The sequence below is a fragment of the Pterocles gutturalis genome, unplaced genomic scaffold, assembly GCF_000699245.1.
Source record: "Pterocles gutturalis isolate BGI_N339 unplaced genomic scaffold, ASM69924v1 scaffold46444, whole genome shotgun sequence".
NCBI lineage: Eukaryota > Metazoa > Chordata > Aves > Pterocliformes > Pteroclidae > Pterocles > Pterocles gutturalis.
The window spans coordinates 31,600-48,920 of NW_010137423.1; the positions used below are offsets into that span (position 1 = coordinate 31,600).

General features: G+C 42.3%; 1 protein-coding gene across 1 annotated transcript in view; it reads left to right on the top strand.

Moving 5' to 3' along the window:
* The window catches only part of RGCC (regulator of cell cycle), a gene marked incomplete at its 5' end in the record, with an annotated part of 37,716 nt that extends 26,248 nt beyond the window's left edge, over positions 1-11,468 (top strand). The window contains 2 exons of the mRNA XM_010082604.1: positions 10,114-10,145; positions 11,355-11,468. Of these exons, the coding sequence (XP_010080906.1) occupies positions 10,114-10,145; positions 11,355-11,468 (146 nt within the window). The remainder of the gene's footprint in view (positions 1-10,113; positions 10,146-11,354) is intronic.
* Between the last annotated feature and the right edge of the window lie 5,853 nt (positions 11,469-17,321).

Sequence of the window (17,321 nt, forward strand, 5' to 3'; positions counted from 1 at the left end):
AGCAGAGCTGTGGCAAGCTGGGATAACCCAAGAGTGCAACAGGTCTGCAAATCTTGTCTTGAAAAACCTTAACCCCAGCTGTCAGTGAGGCTTCGCAGCTCTTTCCAAGCCTGGAAATGTAAAATGACCTATGGTGACTCCTGCCTGTGCATTTCTTCCCAATGTGACCCTTGAGAAAATGCTTTGCCAGAGGTGAGTTACTTGTGTACCTACAAAGGCAGAGCCTGAAAAAGCTCTTTGGTGCGAGAGAGATCTGTGTTGGGTAAGGGTGAGGAACTGTCTGCTGATGGAAGACTTGGTAGTAAAATTATTGGGGTTTTCTGTTTATTACAGGCAGAAGCAGATGACAAATCCATCCCCTCTGTGCTTTTTGTGTGGCATTACAAAATTAGAAAGTTGGTTTTCAATGAACATGAAATTGCTGAAGAATAGAAACTGAAGTGCCATAAATAGCGCTGGGCTCTTTGAAGCCACAAAGCAGAGCCTGTTCCGCTGGGAGATGCCAGGCCTGGGAACACGGGTTTTCTTTGTTCGTATGCCATTATGCAGCAGCTGGTGTGTCTTGAGCACGACTCCCAGATTTGCTTGTGCTGTTAACTAGGGATGAAGAGGAAATACCAAGGGGCTGTGAGTGGTGGCTAAGAGAGATCTGAGTCTTTCAACCCACCTGGCTTAATGGGGCAATGGTCTTCTAAGTAGACACATGGTAGGGTAAAGAACATGTCTGCAAGTAAAATTTGGAAGGGACAAATTATATGTGCCCCCTAAAGAGTATTATGTTTCTGTGTTGTCTCAGGAGGGATAAAGAAATCCCAGATCTTTCTCTTAGTAGGTACAGCTTGGTCTCCAATGTCCTTGTCACCACTGCCAGTGGGTTTTGCACTGGGGATGGTGGCAGCTGATGCAACGGGGCACCCACCTGTAGGTTGTCTACCCCTCCTAAAACCAGCATTTTTGTGCCCTGTTTGAGCAGTTTGGCTCAAAACGCAGCTGAAGAAGCAACAGGTGTTGATGGGGCTAGTGCTGAGCCCAGCTGAGACCCTTCCATGGTTATACCCCAGTGCCAGGAAGGGCAAATCATGGGTAACTTTGTTTGGATGCAACTCCCCAAAGGTGTCACCTAATAAAAGATGGTTGAACTGAACCCCAACACACATGAGACAATTGCAGAAGCCTGTTATGTTTTATCTGGTGTGAATGCATATCTTGGGGGAACTGAGACCCCCATCCTACATCTGTGTCTGCTTTTTGTATGGATGATGTCTCGGCTTGAAATTTGGAGCTGCTTTCTCCCCCTGGCTGTCCATCACTGTGCTCCGGCTTCGCACAGCCGCTGCTCAGCTTTTGGTGTTGGAAATGAGGATGGTCACTAAAACCTGCTGACCTTCAAAAAAGCTCCAAACTAAACCCTAACAATGTTTTTAATAAAGGGTAGGGTGCTGGCTCTGAAGGCTTTTGTCTCATGTACCACATGCCAGATAACAGCACAAGAGATGCTTGTGAATGGGAACTTTATCAAACTTTATTAAAGGACTTGCAAGAGTGGGGGCTGTGCCTTTCAGCCTCATCATGGGAGAACTACCGCAATAAAACTTAGTTTTTAAATTAGGCTACAGAAAGCAGGTTTAAACACTGTCAGCGTTTTTATTATATGGGTTTGCACGGAAATGTTTTCTTAACTAATGAACACATGGTGAAGTCGTCAATTGGTTTCAGGTGCCTGTGAGCCTCCGTGCATTGCACTGTCTAATTGCTTGCTCAGTTTTTAGTCTATGAACAGTGCAGGAACAAATGGCCCATGGAGCCAAGCTTAAGGACAGACAACTACAACTCGAGAGGGTTAGGCACAGTTTCTCCAAGGAACAGTAGCCAAGATCTGGGGGAAAAACCTGCCAAAATCATCAGCTGAAGTAAGTAACTCAAGAAGGAGCTGGGCAGGTTTCCAGAGCTGCAGAGTATGAGGTAAAGCCATTAACAGGCTTTTTGGTTTTAAGATAATGAGAGATTGGTTAACGATTGGGATTTCCTGGACTCACAGGGCTTAGGAAATACCAGAAACACAAGACATGGATGGCTCGGACGGGGAAGTGGGTGCAGGGGCTGCTCTGTGCCCGCCACCAGCCTCCTCTGCCCCAGTGCCCGCCCAGTCCCTGCAGGAGGAGGTGCCTGGCAGGGGGGTCTACACCGTGCCATGCCACCCCCCAGCCAAGGGAAGGGTGAGCTTTGGCATTGGCCTGGCCCACCTGCCTGCTTGGCAGCCATGGGTCAGCGGCTGGGGATCTGCACCCAGATGATGAGGTTACCTCCAAGGCAGTGAGTCTTTTGGGTATTTTTGTTATATTCCCTCTTCTTCCAGTCATTTGGACAAAGGAGCTGGTTCTTTTCAGGGACAAAACTCACAAAACCCAGTCAGTGACCGTGAGAGCACCATGGGGTATCTGCTTGCAAATTGTAAGTTCTGGGGTTTTAATGCCAAACTCTGTCCTTGCATTTGGAGGGGCTAGAGAGAATTTTTTTTTTATTTTAGGGGTTTTCCAACAGGGTTGTGCTAAAAAGGTGGAGGAAAAATGAATTGTTCACTGACTGCGGGGTCTAAGTCTGGGCAGACCCAGAGACAGGTTAGTGTGTGCTGGCACCCTGCTGAAGAGCCAGCAAGACCTTGGAGGAGGGATTAATTACCTTAGTGAGCTTCTTATTAGTGTGCTTAGGTTCCTCCTGCTTTTCTGCACGCCGAGGGGTTGGAGATGACACACTCAGATCTGACCCAGAGGGCTGCCATCCTGCTGCCCTTTTGTGCCTGGTGGCCCCTGAGTGATGGGAACTGACATGTTTGCCATGCCCACCATGAGAGAAAAGATATCCCCTCAAAATCCTCTGATTGCTCTCTCCTTGTTCCTTTTTTTTTTTTTTTAAATATGCATGAGGTTTACATAGAATAAATTAACAGAGCCCATCAGCCATCTTCAGGCCGGCATGCAAGATGGAGCTGGACCTTTCCCTAAAGCACTTTCTTAAAATTAGGTTCTGCCAAAACTGGCACATAGGAAGCATTGCATCTGGCTGCGCAAGCGTCAATGCCATGGTAGGATGTCTCTTTGCTTTAAGTTTTCTCCATAAGCAAATGATCATTGCAGATCTCGTGGAGTACTTTGCAGTACTCACCAAGAGATCAAATAAATGGTAATAACCTAACTAGCTGTTCAGAAAGATAAGGCTAAACAGCACTATCAGCTGTCTCTTCACAAACATCACAGCATCTGAACTGAAAAGAAATAATGTTCAAACCCCAACTATGTGTAATGGAACCGGTTAATTTTGTGCCTATGTGTAAATTTTCTCTGTCTTTGCCTCCATGAAGAGTTTGCTTCATCTTGGTGCCTTTTAGCCTGTTAACCAAGGCTCCATGACTGATGCAAAGACATTGGGAGTTTCAGTTACTAGAAAGGAATATTCAAATACTCTAATATTTGTACGCACTAGCCCTTGTTAAGTTAAAACTGTCTCATTCGTGGGTTTGTTTGAAGAATCTTAATTCCTATCTTGACTTAATATAATCCTGTACCATAACACTTTAATGCCCTCTGAGAAAGCCCCTGCTTGTTTCTTTTTCTCCCCACCCTTTCCTGTATGAGGCATGTGAGTGTACCCTCACTGGTGTGGACAAGGTTGGCCAGTTAGCAAGAAAATATCTCAAATAACAAGGTTAAAACCAGTGAGTTCTCCCAGCTTGCAGTGATCCTACTCAAACAGGAGATAAGAAATGGGAAGAAATGCTGTATGGCGTGCATTATACCCTCAACCAGTGGAGGACAAGGTTAGTGGCTACATCACTAGTCAGGGATGCGGGTGGTTCATCATGTTGGCTGGGTGGAAAGCCATCATCAAGGAGCATCGTTGGCTGGAGAGAAGTGGAGATCCAAGCCTGGAAACTGGTTCCTTACAGTGTGGGTCCATGTCCATCTGAAACGCTGGAGGTTAAGAAAAATTTAAGGGCCAAGCGAAGGACACTTACCTAGCTTTGGATGGAGTGTGAAACCTGAGCAATTCAAAAGGGGCTGTTTTGGGTGGTGTGTGTTTTTTTTTTTTTTTTTTAAATCCATAAGATATTGGATTCCTGTTTTGAGGAAAAATGATTGAATTTTGACATTCACTGCCTTACCAGCCCAAGTTTTCCACATTCACACACATGCTTTTCCTAGAATAAATTATCCAGAAAAACAATGTCCCTTTTGTTAAGACCAGCCATTGAGTTAAATAATGCTGCTTTCAGAGTCCTCCATGATAATGGACAAAGCTTCGTGACCTTTAGGTTTGCTGCCTGCCATCATCTCAATTCAGGCTGTGCTTTGCGGGGTGACAGGCAGGACGCCCCGGGCCCTCTGCAGAGGTGTGTTTGGTTGCTGGAGCATGTGCCAAGCGGGTTTCAGCCAAAAGCAGAGGGAGACGCTGCCCTGCAAAGCCCTGGCTCCCGAGGGAGAGCGTGGCTGGGGAAGGGCTGCAGAGTGGAACGCAGAGATGCCAAGCCTAGAGTCTGACACCTACACAGAGCTGCTCTCCACAGCACTTGAGAGGATTAACTAGAGACAGAAAAGAGCTCTTTTAGGGGCTCTTCTGTCTCAGTCAGTGCCTGGGCACGCTTACTCTTTACTACTTGCTTTTGTTTGCCTCAGCTTGGCCTTTGGATCGTTTCCTACCTCTTTCTAGCCAGCCCTCTCCTATCTAGTTCTGTTCTAATTTATTTTGGCAAAATGAGTTTGCCTCTCCTACTTCCCTCTTCATCATTTTTGATGGTGGTAGTGGAGGGAAGGATCTTCTGACTTGGTTATTTGTTTTTTTTTTTTTTTTTTTTTTTTTGAGAATAGCCGCTTTCTTTTTTTTTCTTCACCCTGCAAATCCTATTACTGAGGTGACGTACTTTAGATGAGGGCACACACCAGTGCTAGGGAAGTAGGAAGCTTCTAAAAACCACACGTTGACTACAATTTCTGTAACAGATTTTCTGACAGGTGTGCTGTGTGGAGTATGCAAATAGCTTCTCAGAAGGCTCACGTGGTGGTTTGCTCCAAGGGTCATGCTTAGGCTTTAGTGTAATGACTTGCTCTAGCTGCTTAGTGTGAATGACTGGCTTTAGCCAATCGCTCGTAAAATCTTTTAGCCAGACCATCTGGACCATGCTGCGAAAGGAACGGGGGAGGTCTCATTTAGGGGACTTGTACGTACTGGTGACTGAGATTTAACTTGTGTATAGAGTAACTGTCCATCTGCCTATCAATCCTGAGCCACCTTGGAGGGCATACTAAAGAGAAAGGATGATTACCAAAAAAAGGCTCATAAGTTTTGACCTGTTTTCCACAAGGTAAAGCACCTGAATCTTTTAAAATTTACTTTGTAAGTCACTGAGCTGCATTTATAGATGTTTTGCTTGTATTTTTTGATACCAACTATTGGATTAATGACATAAGACACTAGTTTTAAATGACATCTTGGCCTTTGGCAGTATCTAGCTCTTCTCTAGCTGAATAATTTATCTATACCACCAAATATTTTTGGGATGGGGACAGTGTGTGCAGCACTATGCAAACAGGGAGGCACGTTCCTTGCTACAACGCTTCTCTGTAAATAACGCCATAGGAGCATCCTCGTCACTACCCAATTGTATTTCTTAAAAAAAAAACCCCAACTTATTTATAATTCTCAATTTGGAAACTATAGTGGGTGACCTTATGGATGTCAAACCAATCCAAGCTGAAACGCAGATGTTGGTACAGACAGCATGGAGCATGACTTAGTCATGACGACAGCAAAAATACCTGAGACACCATTCCTCGTATCACTCTGCTGTATAACACATTTTCCTAACCAAGTAATGCTATTTTTGAACTTTTTCCAAACCACCGTCTGCATGTAATATTGTCATCTTACTCAGAGAGCCCAGCCAGAGAAGTTAACATAAAATACTCATTTAATGATTTGAACGGAAAAGGCCGTTGCTAAGAATGGGCTTTGTATCAAGTCCTGGTATAAAAAGGACTTTTGTGTGTTTGTGAGATGTATTTAGCTTATAGGTGCTCAGTGAATGTTTCCACCCTCAGTAAGAGGTTCCAGGAACTTTAAAATTTTGGTTTGTGATAGAAGTATCTAACTAAAAAGGACAAAAAGAGGACAAAATTAGTATTCAGGGAACATCATGTTTTAGTCCAGTGCCCATGCCAGTGTTTGATGATGTTAACAAGCCTCAATTCATCCTGAATGTGTGCCTGAGTAGGGAAGGAGTTTATTTTCTCCCTGTTACTGATGAGGATGCTTAAGCACACAGCTGAAGGGCTGAAGCCAATGGGACCATAATGGCTCCAATGTGGTGCTGACTTCAGAAGCAGAGCCCCATCTCTGAGCCTACCTGCCCTGTCTGAGGATGGTTTTGTGCTGCATGATCTCTGCAGTGGGTCTTGACCATGACGTGGCAGCACCTCACTCCTGCTCTGCTGAGCCTCTCCTGTCTTTGGGATGTGGTTTTTATTGCAGGTAGTGTTATTGCTGTGGCCATGCCTGGTGGATCCTTCCAACCCTGCTCCTTCATCTGTGTGTTTCCAGCTGCCTCCTGCTCCTGGTTGTACCGGTGCACAAGACAAGCCAGTTCAGGAAGCTGAGCGGGTTGAAAATGAGGAATTTGTCCTTTCCCCCTCCCCCGCTCTCTTCCCTTACGGCTGCTTTAGAACTTGGGGAGCTCTGGTGCCAGATTACACCCGTCTAGCAGGGATCTGCAGCATCAGGCAAACAGGGTCAGGGTCTAGTTTCCAGCCCTACCTGGCTTTGCACAGCTCAGCCTGTCCAGAGCAAAACTTTATGTGGTGGCTGGGGAATGCAGGGTCAAAATCAGAACTGGTTTTTACATTTCCAACTCTCGGTATACCTACTGAGATTCGTTTTTTCTTGAATAGGATCTTCCACACTGGTAGTGTGGAGGATACAGAATTTTTCTGCATGCAACCAACCCCAGACATTCAGACTGACGCTGTGAGCCATGTTAAGGATATTTGTCCGTTTTTTTTCAAGTAGCTTTTCATATGGTTATTTATCCTGTCAAAAGTTGGAGAGCAGATAGCCCCAAAAAAGTAGTTATTTAAATTTTATTATGCTGTCCTCATCTTTGAAGATACATCACCTTGATCCTGAAGAATGCTGAATCTCTTCTTCAAATCTTCCCACATACACTTATTTCCCATTTTATCCAGTGATGATGCTGTTCACATTGTCAAAACAATATCTCAAAAGCAAAACCACTTCTGAGTTAGGTAATTTGTTACCTGTTTATTTTGATGACACTGTGAAGTCTAGGTTTTTTAAACCTGTTTGAAGACTGAACAATACAAATAACCTTTTAATGCTTGTAATATCAGAGAATAACTTTGTTTTCCTCTTTCTCAGGCTTGCTGGTGCAGAATAGACACTGTGCATCACACTGCAGCAATGTGCATACTGACAAATAGACCAGATAGTCATATTCATGCAACAATTTTGCAAAAGGACTTTCTAAAATAGTCCGCTTACGAATCAGTGCATGACTGGTGACAGACAGACACCTTTTCTGGTTTTAAGGGTTAAAATGTCTGGTGTAAAGCCTGTCTCCTAGAAGATGAAATCCTTCTTCAGTTGAACGATTTGCTCTGAAAGTATATTTTTTTCTAGGGGAATTCGTTCACTACAAACTCTTGCAAACAAACAATGACACGTTCTTCAGTTAGAGCTGGGAGGTCACCAGCAATCCCAGTGAAGAGCTTGGTCACATCAAAGAGGTATGCTGAGAACTGTCTTGGAAAAGATTTCCATAATAGCACAGTCCCATAAGGTGTGGGAGGCATTTTATTTCAGCCAATACAGGAGGTCTTGACTTCACTGGACTATTTCAGAATGCTCAGATGCTTTGGGCATCAACATCTGTCATTCACTAACTGTAATGCCCAGAGCACCAATACAGGGTTAAACATTGTCACTTACCTTGTGGGATGTTTGAGGATCACTGGACACCTATTTCGTTGGATAAAATGCCTTCCACGCATAATGGACCATGTCAGATGCTTCCCTGTGTTGAGTGCTGTTACTATACAGCATCCACAGCAGCTAAAAGAGGGACAAATGTTGACCTTCCTCTTCAAAAAGGGCCATTGTCAGGGCAGGAGAGCTTGTTTGCTCTCCCCAGATGCTAGCAGAAAGAATAGCAAATGAGAAAATGCAAGGTGTGGGTTTTTGGGGTTTTTTTTTTTAAGATGAGGCTAAAATAGATGCTTGCTCCAGAAGCAAAATTATCTAGGAGCAAAACAACTTCCATTATACTTAACAGCAGACAAACTGAACAGCTTTACCTATTTACATTAAAACAGTAGCATTTAAAGCACTAACTAAACCCCTTCTAATTAGAGGTTTTGTAAAACAATTACATTTTCAAATCATCTTTCCCGATTTGATACATCGTGAGGAATTTGACTTTTATTTCTCAATAAATATCTTCTACATTCTCATTTTATAGGGACGTTATTAATAAACACGACAACGTGCAGTAGCCAACACAGCATAATTGCTTGTTTTTATTTTAATACTTGTTTTTTAATAATTAAAAAAAAATTATACAGATGAAGAAAACCTCTGGTATTCTTGCATCTCTGACCTGTACTCCCAACTGGGCACCAAACAGCAGGGTTCTTTTCTTTGTTTGATTTTGCATATATAATACAGTATCAAAATCTTCTGTTGCATGTCTGTTTGCTTGAATATTACGTCAGTATATTTGATCAGCGATTAGGATCTTCAGTCTTAATTTTACCAGGCTACTGGATAAGATCTAGCATGACATGCAGAATCATGTTTGATGCCTATCGTCCAGAAGGGAAATAAAAAAAAGTGACTGCTGGAGTCCAAGATTACGAGTGCTTCTGAACTCTCCTTGCGCTTCATGCTAACCCATCACTTTTACATGTAGACATGTGAGGCTGCTTATGTTTTCAGATGTTGAACGTGCTTTGCTCTGACTAAAACCACACCTGCCTGGGCTTTTGTTTGTTTGTCTGTGTGTTTGGTTTTTTTCCCCTCAGTTAAATAATAATCCTAAATTACTTTGTACTGTTACTAACAGGCTAGTGAGCATTAACACAGTACATCTATAAGCAAAACTAGATCAAAACCTGCATTATAAGAGGCAGTTAACCTCCTGCTGATGTGACTAACTGTTCAATCATTAGCGACAGGTCAGGATCCGCTTCAACCAGCAGCTCTATTCGTTCACTGAAACAGTGCCTTTTCATAAAAACTGATGAGCACGAAAGCACCTTAATAAACTCTGAGAAGAGATGAAAAATATCTTAACGTGCTCTCAGAGGGAATGAGAGCGACCCACAATGCTGGTGCATGCATTGCAGTGAGCGCAGCCGCTGATGTGCTGTTAGTTAAACAAAGCCATGTTAACCTTAAGCATTTTACTAATTAAAAAGAAATGCATATTAAGAAGCTCTGCAAGTGCCAGGGACATGGAAGAAGAGTGTTTGCTGAATTTTTGAGCAGTAAAATAACCCTGCCAGTCCTTGAGAGACAGAGAAAAGCACAGCTGCTGCTTTGATTTCCCAGGGGTAGCGATGGGTTTTAAAGCAGGTGAGAGATGCATGGCCCAGGGAAAATTTCTCCCTGAATTGTAACACTTTAGAGAGACGCTGTCTGGTCAAATATGTTCTGCAATGAAGCGTTGTTAAAAGCAAAAACCATGCCCCCTGCCCTTCTGAACTGAAAAAAAATAATAATGTTTCATTCATTTCTTCTCCCTTTCTTTCAAAACCTACTGGGGACTGCTTCCACCCTCTCCCAGCCACCCTCCCGGCCAGCCTGGATGTGGCCGTATCCTGTGGGCCCATGAAACATGAACTGAAGCACAACAGACATGTCCTGAAACAAAGAATAAACCCAATCAGCACAGAAGGGTAACTTTAAATAGCATGACATGAAATACAATTTACAGGGATAATCAAACAAAAGGTTTTAAATTAGATTTACCTTAAGAGTTTCCTTTAAATAACACTATTTTTTAAAGATTTGCTAATTAACTGTAATAAAATGCTTCTTTTTTTGAAGGACTGCTGGCGATAAAAGCAGCGGTGCTAAAGGTATTTCCAACTAAAACCACATTTACTAACAGACTTATTAATATGCCAATAATTGCATTTAATATCTCATCATGTATTTACAAGACCAAGATATTTATATTTCGAAGCATACTTCCCCTTAGTAGCTGTGTCTGTGTGTGTGTACATGCACTTGTCCCAGCCAGGGATAACCTTCCCCTCCCAATTCCCTTCTCTCCAAACAGGAACTGCATTTTCAACCTCTTTGTTTTCACATATGTAGTTATCATAACAATACTAACAAGCTTTTGAAAAACATCTTCCGTCCTCTCTTGCCATAAAGTTTTGAAGCTGGCCAGGCTTCCAAACACATCCTAAAGTCGTGACACTTTTGATGCTCTGGTAAAGACTTTTGCTGCAGGACTAAAGGAGTAGAGAATGACCACTAGAAACCAGACCCTTTTAAACACCAATGGTTGTATTTAACAAGATCAAATTAATTTGCCTCCTCCCCTCCAAATAAACTGCTCACAGTGCGATTTGAGCAACTGCGGGATTAAGAGAAATATTAGAAGTGAAGTATTGCAATTCTTCCTTCAGATTTTTATAAGTACTCTCTCTTGACTTTTTTCTATTCAATTACCCTCAAATTAATATTAGCAGAGTATCAGTGATGATGTACACTCCCTGCCCCAGCTTAAATAAATCATACATTCAATTAATCAAATATTCCAGTGTATCTGATGCACTACAAGGTATCTATTCTTTAATAGATAAGGAGGAATTATTGCCTCATGGGACAAGCCAAACACCAGCTAATTGAACAATAAAAAGTCTTTATAACTATCCTGGATATTAAATATACCCCAACACAGACAGATTGCTAAAATAAAAATATTTTTTTTTCCTCTTCCTTTATAAAAAAGAACCTATTTTCTCATTCCTAGGTATCTCCTACAGTTTCAACTTCAAAAGACTGAAGCAAAACAGATCATGAAGGAGCTCTAGCAAAGTGTTAGTAACTTTTGTCTCCTGACTGAAAAGGCACCTTTAGGTACTGAGGCCATCCTGGGGATTCTGGCCAACAGCACAGAGGGAGAGCATCATCGGTCATGCAAAGGAGACATGACAGTAGTCCCCTCCTTGGAAATGCTGGCTGTTGGGTCCTTAAGACCATTTTGACCATTTCCCCTTACTTTTTACAGGCAGAACTGAAATAAACTATTTTTATTTTGTTTTCCTTCTTAACAGACACTTTCTCTAGATCTGACAACTCTGAGCACTGTGCGTGATCAGATAATGAATGTTTACACGCGATGGTCTGTGTTTCCAAACTGCTCCATTGTTCCCAGCATCCAGCGGTGAAGTGCCGATGCCCATCAGGACAAGAAAGCAATAGCAGAGGAAGGAAGGGTTTCCTGCCTGACAAGAGCAGTCCTGTTTAAATCAGACATGGAGCTAACTACCCATTCAAACATACAACACTGAAACAGATTGCCTGGCTCTGCCTCACATAATATTATCAAACCCCAGCAAACTGTGTTTAATAAAACAGGGCGAGACGATACCACAGTGCTGGCAACATGGCAGGCAGAGGAACGATCACAAACTGTCCTTTCTTTATTTGTCCCTCTGGAAAAACATTCGCTCTGTTGCCATCCTGCAATCTACCTCTGCCCTGCTGCAATTCTTTGAAAGCGCTAAGTCGGTTGAGAGATTTGGGGTGAAATTTTACAGCTTGGCTGTTGTGCAGATTTGGGTTGCTTTCCTGATTAGAGAACAGTATGTATTTTATTAAAAACTGCGTTTATCCTCAGCTTTAGGGTTCGTATCTCCAGCAGGACTGGGTTTCTTCCTTGCATTCATGCATGGTGACGTCAGTGATACTTAGGCACTTGACAACATGGTAGATGTGAAGATCTGCTGCAAAATCTGCGGGATCTCTTTGGTATCCATGGCAATAAAAGACCGACCTGCTGGTAGCATCCTCTGCAGCCTAAGGAGCAGAACAAGGGAGAAGACACAATTACCATTTCAAATTATCTTCCCTACCACAAGCCAGAGTTCCTTAAGAAAGGATGTTTTTCTTTTTGAATACCTTGCCAATCCATGCCGTTCACGTCACTGTCACTATGCAATTAAAGGCTTGGGAAAGCAGCAGTGGGAGGAAACACTGAGAGCAACAAAGTCACAGAGGTCCTTTCAGCAAGACAATCAAGACTGTTTCCAGAGATTTCTATTCACGTCCTCTTTCTGATGTGCAAAAACTCTGTTTTGATCAAGGTACCAGTGACCCCACAAGATACTACCACAACTGGTTTTCTGAGGACAGCTGGAGATGTACTATGGAAATTAAGATATTTACTTACTGTAAATAGATTACCATGAAATCACAGCTCTTTCAGTTCAACACCTCCAGTGATTCTAAACCTGCTCTTCGTATTTCCTCTTTGAGATCACAGCAGATTAGATGGAAAGATATTTTTTCTGACAATATTAGCCTGACAAATTTTTATTCACAGCTTAAGCCCCCTTAAAAAAGCTAAAAAAGATGCACGTTACAACAGCAAGCTCAGAATGTATTTTTTCACCACTTTATAAAGGAGTTTATGCTCCCCACTATTTCTTCAGTGCTAAGTTAAGTCTCACTTTTAAAAGTGAGTTTTAAAAAAGCTGCTACAGAGAATTCCCTTCTCCTTCCCCCACAGCAGTTACAGGAAGGCTTTGTCTAATTCTGCACTTCCACGTACATAGAAATGCATTTCAGTGACAGCATTGTGTGCATTTTCCATACCCAGTGAACTAGGCAATTATAAGATCTCCTCTTACCCACCAGGATATGCTCAATGCTTTTTTTTTCTTTTTTTTTTTTTTTTATTCCTAGCAGAAATAAAAGACCTTCTGTAATGATAATCTTTCAGAATGGATTCTTTTTTCATGCATAATGCAGCTCTGATGTACAGACCTGCAGACATCACTAACACAGGCTGTGCAGCTGTATCTTTCAAACCTTTTCTAATTAAAACTACGTACCGAGGGCCAGTTCCTTCTGGGCCTCCTCTCATTCTGCTCTATTTGAAGACTTGAACAGAAGCAGAAAAGGCACTGTTAATATTTGTGGCAATACCAGCTTTTTGCTGCATGTGCTGGTCATCAGTGGATGTGGAACATCACCTGGGACAGAATTTCCTTATTTTCCCCTGTGCCCAAACAATTAAAAGTCAAAGTATACAGAAGCACTAAAAATAGGCATATCGGTTCAGACTCTCCAAAGAATTTAGGTCTCTAACGCAAGGGGAGTATCTGAGCCAAATTTTGGCAGTTTAAAGACCACTAAACTCCAGCTTCTCTTGCTTTAATCTCTTTTCTAAGGTTCACACACATTCAAACCCCATACTGGGCAATTGCAAAGGCACCACATCTCTGTCTGTGCTATTACATTTGGTGATAGTGCACATTCTCCAGTGGGAGGAAGGCTTCAGATGCTCCCTTTGGATGTGCAGAATGCTCCAGACTAACTGGCCATAAGGGATGTCTGCAAGGACCCACAAACCAGTGTCTTCCCTGGCACAAGTCAGACGCTACTGTTTCTCGCTAGTAGATTTAAAAAAAATAAAAACAGAATGAAGGATGAAAACTTGGACGTGAGCTGCAATGCCTGTTTGCAGCCCAGAAGGCCAACCGTATCCTGGGCTGCATCAAAAGAAGCGTGACCAGCAGATCAAGGGAGGTGATTCTGCCCCTCTACTCTGGTGAGACCCCCTCAGGAGTACTGCATCCAACTCTGGAGCCACCAGCACAGGAAAGACATGGACCTGTTGGAGGGGGTCCAGAGGAGGCCACAAAGATGATCAGAGGGCTGGAGCACCTCCCATATGAAGAAAGGCTGAGAGAGCTGAGGCTGTTCAGCCTGGAGAAGAGAAGGCTCCAGGGAGACCTTATGGTGGCTCTTCAATATATTGAAGGGGGCTCATAAGAAGGATGGAGACTTTTTCCCAGGGCCTGTAGTGACAGGACAAGGGGTAACAGGTATAAGCTGAAAGAGGGCAGATTTAGATTAGATATTAGGAAGAAATTTTTCACTTTGAGGGTGGTGAGGCACTGGCACAGGTTGCCCAGGGAAGCTGTGGATGCCCCATCCCTGGAAGTGTTCAAGGCCAGGCTGGATGAGGCTTTGAGCAACCTGGTCTAGTGGAGGGTGTCCCTGCCCATGGCAGGGGGGTTGGAACTCGATGATCTTTAAGGTCCCTTCCAACCCAAACCATTCTGTGATTCTATGATTCTATGATCAAAACCTTGGTGCAGAACACCAGCAGGGGCAACTATGCCTAACTTCATTGCAATAAAAGCATAGTTTAGAATTATGATGAATGGAAACAAAGTTATATTAGGCATAAATCAAATATACTTACCTATCTGCCTGGTCTCCTAAGGATCCTATAAATATGGCAAAAGCGTTGACTTGGGCGTTGGTGGTCAAGGCCTGGGCAAACCTTGATGGTTGAATACCGTATCGCTCAAGATTTGCGTCACTCAAGACAATAACAAAATACTCATCAGCCTCTTCCTTAGCAATTTCACGAATGGCGTGCTCTGTCCCTTCCAAGGTATGGTCTCCACTCATGCAGAACTGAGCATGGGCATGCATGGTCTGTGTGCACAGCATAATCAAGTGGAAATATGTAAGATGACTTAATGAATAAACATTAATTTCAACTGGCACAGGAGGGAGCAAATACTCAGTAATGCTACATTAGGGGATGCTTCAGAGATATGGACAGTGCACCAGATACTACAGATGATGTAGCTTTTTGTACAAAATACATCATATTTTAGGACAGACATCATGTCTTAAAAACACAGTGGATCAAATAAACAAAACCCATGCACAGGCAGAATTAGACATGACCTTAGGGAACGTAAAATGCTTTGATCAGCTACAGTTTAAGCAGCTACATTCCTACGTATTTAAGGAAGAAAATGGGGCTTAGTTTCCTAATACTGCAACAGGTTCCATACCCCAGTAGTGTCACAGTTATTATAAAATATCTTACTCCAGACACAGGCAGCAAGGTTTAAAAATGATGAAACATTTTGTTGTGCTTTTATGAAATAAATACATGGTTTTCATTGATGAAGCTGTTTCCTATGCAGAACACAAGGAATTTTAGACATTACAAAAATCCAGACTTTCTAACCCAAATAACTGTCAATCTCTTAAAAATGCTTTTTGAAGGAAGCTCAGATACACAGTTCTAACTTATCGATCTGCCAACCAGGTAAATCCTAAAATCTACTCATTTGTTCTTCATCCTACTGCAGTAAAATCTTGGTGAATACACTTTTGCAATAGTGATTTAAAACATTTACAATCTAGCATTGACACAGTTTCCCGCTGCTACTGTGACACATCGCTTTTTGAAGGTACCAGGCTAAATCAATGACCTGGGATCCCTCTGCAGTTTAAACTAGTCACTTACACACTAATAATATCACCACAGTATTTAGGTAGAGCTATCTATATCACTGTATAATGCTTGGAACTTCCTATATCCTTTGACAAGCAGTCAAAATGACACATTTATGACACAGCAGCCCAGAAAAAGGCATATCTAGCTTCTATTATTTTGGTGTAATTTGTCTTCTGCCAAGTCTCTGAAAAGTCCTGTTTCAGCTTTATGCAAATACAGAGATTTCATCTTCTCATCTACCTTTTATACCACTCTCCTTATGTTTTGCATTCTGTGACCCACCTACAATTTTATCTTTGTAGTCACAAAATCCTTAATTATCCAGCATCACTTATCAGTAGGATTTACCTTAAGAATCTCTAATCTTTGCTTATTGTTCTTGGGAACTCTGTCACTCCCAACCAAGGCGATGTTGAAGCCATCTCCTGAATGTCCAACAATATCATACTGCAGGAAAGAAACGTCATCAGTCATCTGTTAGTCACGAATGGCCCTTGGGTCACAATGACACGGGACAGATCAAAGACAATTTGCTTTCAACAAGAAAACCCAAACACTCTTCATTGCTTCTGTTTATGAGCTGCTTAAGGGAACTACTTGCAATTTCTCATCAACATGAGAACACGTGAAAGAATTGCTAAATAATGAAATTAAAGAACAGTTACTTATTTCCACGGTCTGTTTTTCACATCATCCCACCAATTGCAGAGCTGTGATGCATAAGATCATGACCTTGCCCTCTTGCATTGTCTGCGTACTTTTTTAAAGTAGTAATTTTCATCCTCTTGAGTCTGACAAACAAGAAGTGCATTGTTTGAGAGTAGCTCCCATGTTTGATAGATCGTTTTTGTGACCTCATTCTGCTCTGAAAAAAAAAGTATTACACGCTTTCTTTTTTGAACATCAGCACTCCTTATTTTTGTGCATAACACATCAAAGTAGCTGCTGGAAGTACATAGAGAAGTTGATTCCTAGAGTCTCTGTACATTTTCAAAAGAGACACTGTGCACATCATTCTCCTGTGAAAGATACTGCAAAAACATGACACATTGAGCTGTAATGCATTAATATCTTGTTGAACAAATAATGTAATACTGGGAAGGCCTTTATTTTATATGAGATTTTTGTTGTCAATACATGAAAACCAAGACAAGCTGAGTTATGGCAAGGTCCTGACCTGCCCTTTGTGTTGTGGATGTGGCAGTCACCCCAGGGAGAATTAATGAACAGGACAAAAGTGGATTTAAGAGCTGTCTACAGCAAGCAATAGAGCACAGTGCACAGATCCTGAGCCCAGAGAGACCTGACCTGACAATCCCCAACATGAACATGCCTGTATTTCCCCCTGACTGGCACCGACCTCTCTTTAGTTGACAGGGAGCCCTTGTGCCATATTTTGCCTTTCTGTTGTTTTTTATTCAAGTACTGCCTACAGGTCCCTGCCAGCCACACCATTGCTAATTCCCACAAAATCATTTGGTAAAAGGCAGGTCTATTTCTCAAAGTTTTCCTGTCTTTTCTTTCCTGTTAAAGACTACTTTATTTGCCATATGCTAGGTCCTGAAGACTGGAGAAATGGCATTCTTTATTGACAAAGCTCTTATTTGTACCCATACCACTATTCTGCTTAAAAATACATCTTAAGTAAAAGAAAGCTATAGCAGCTGGAACAACACTTTTAAACATGATACCTCCCTCTGCAAAACAGCAGACATGCCACATACTATAGATTTTTTCACCCAGGGTG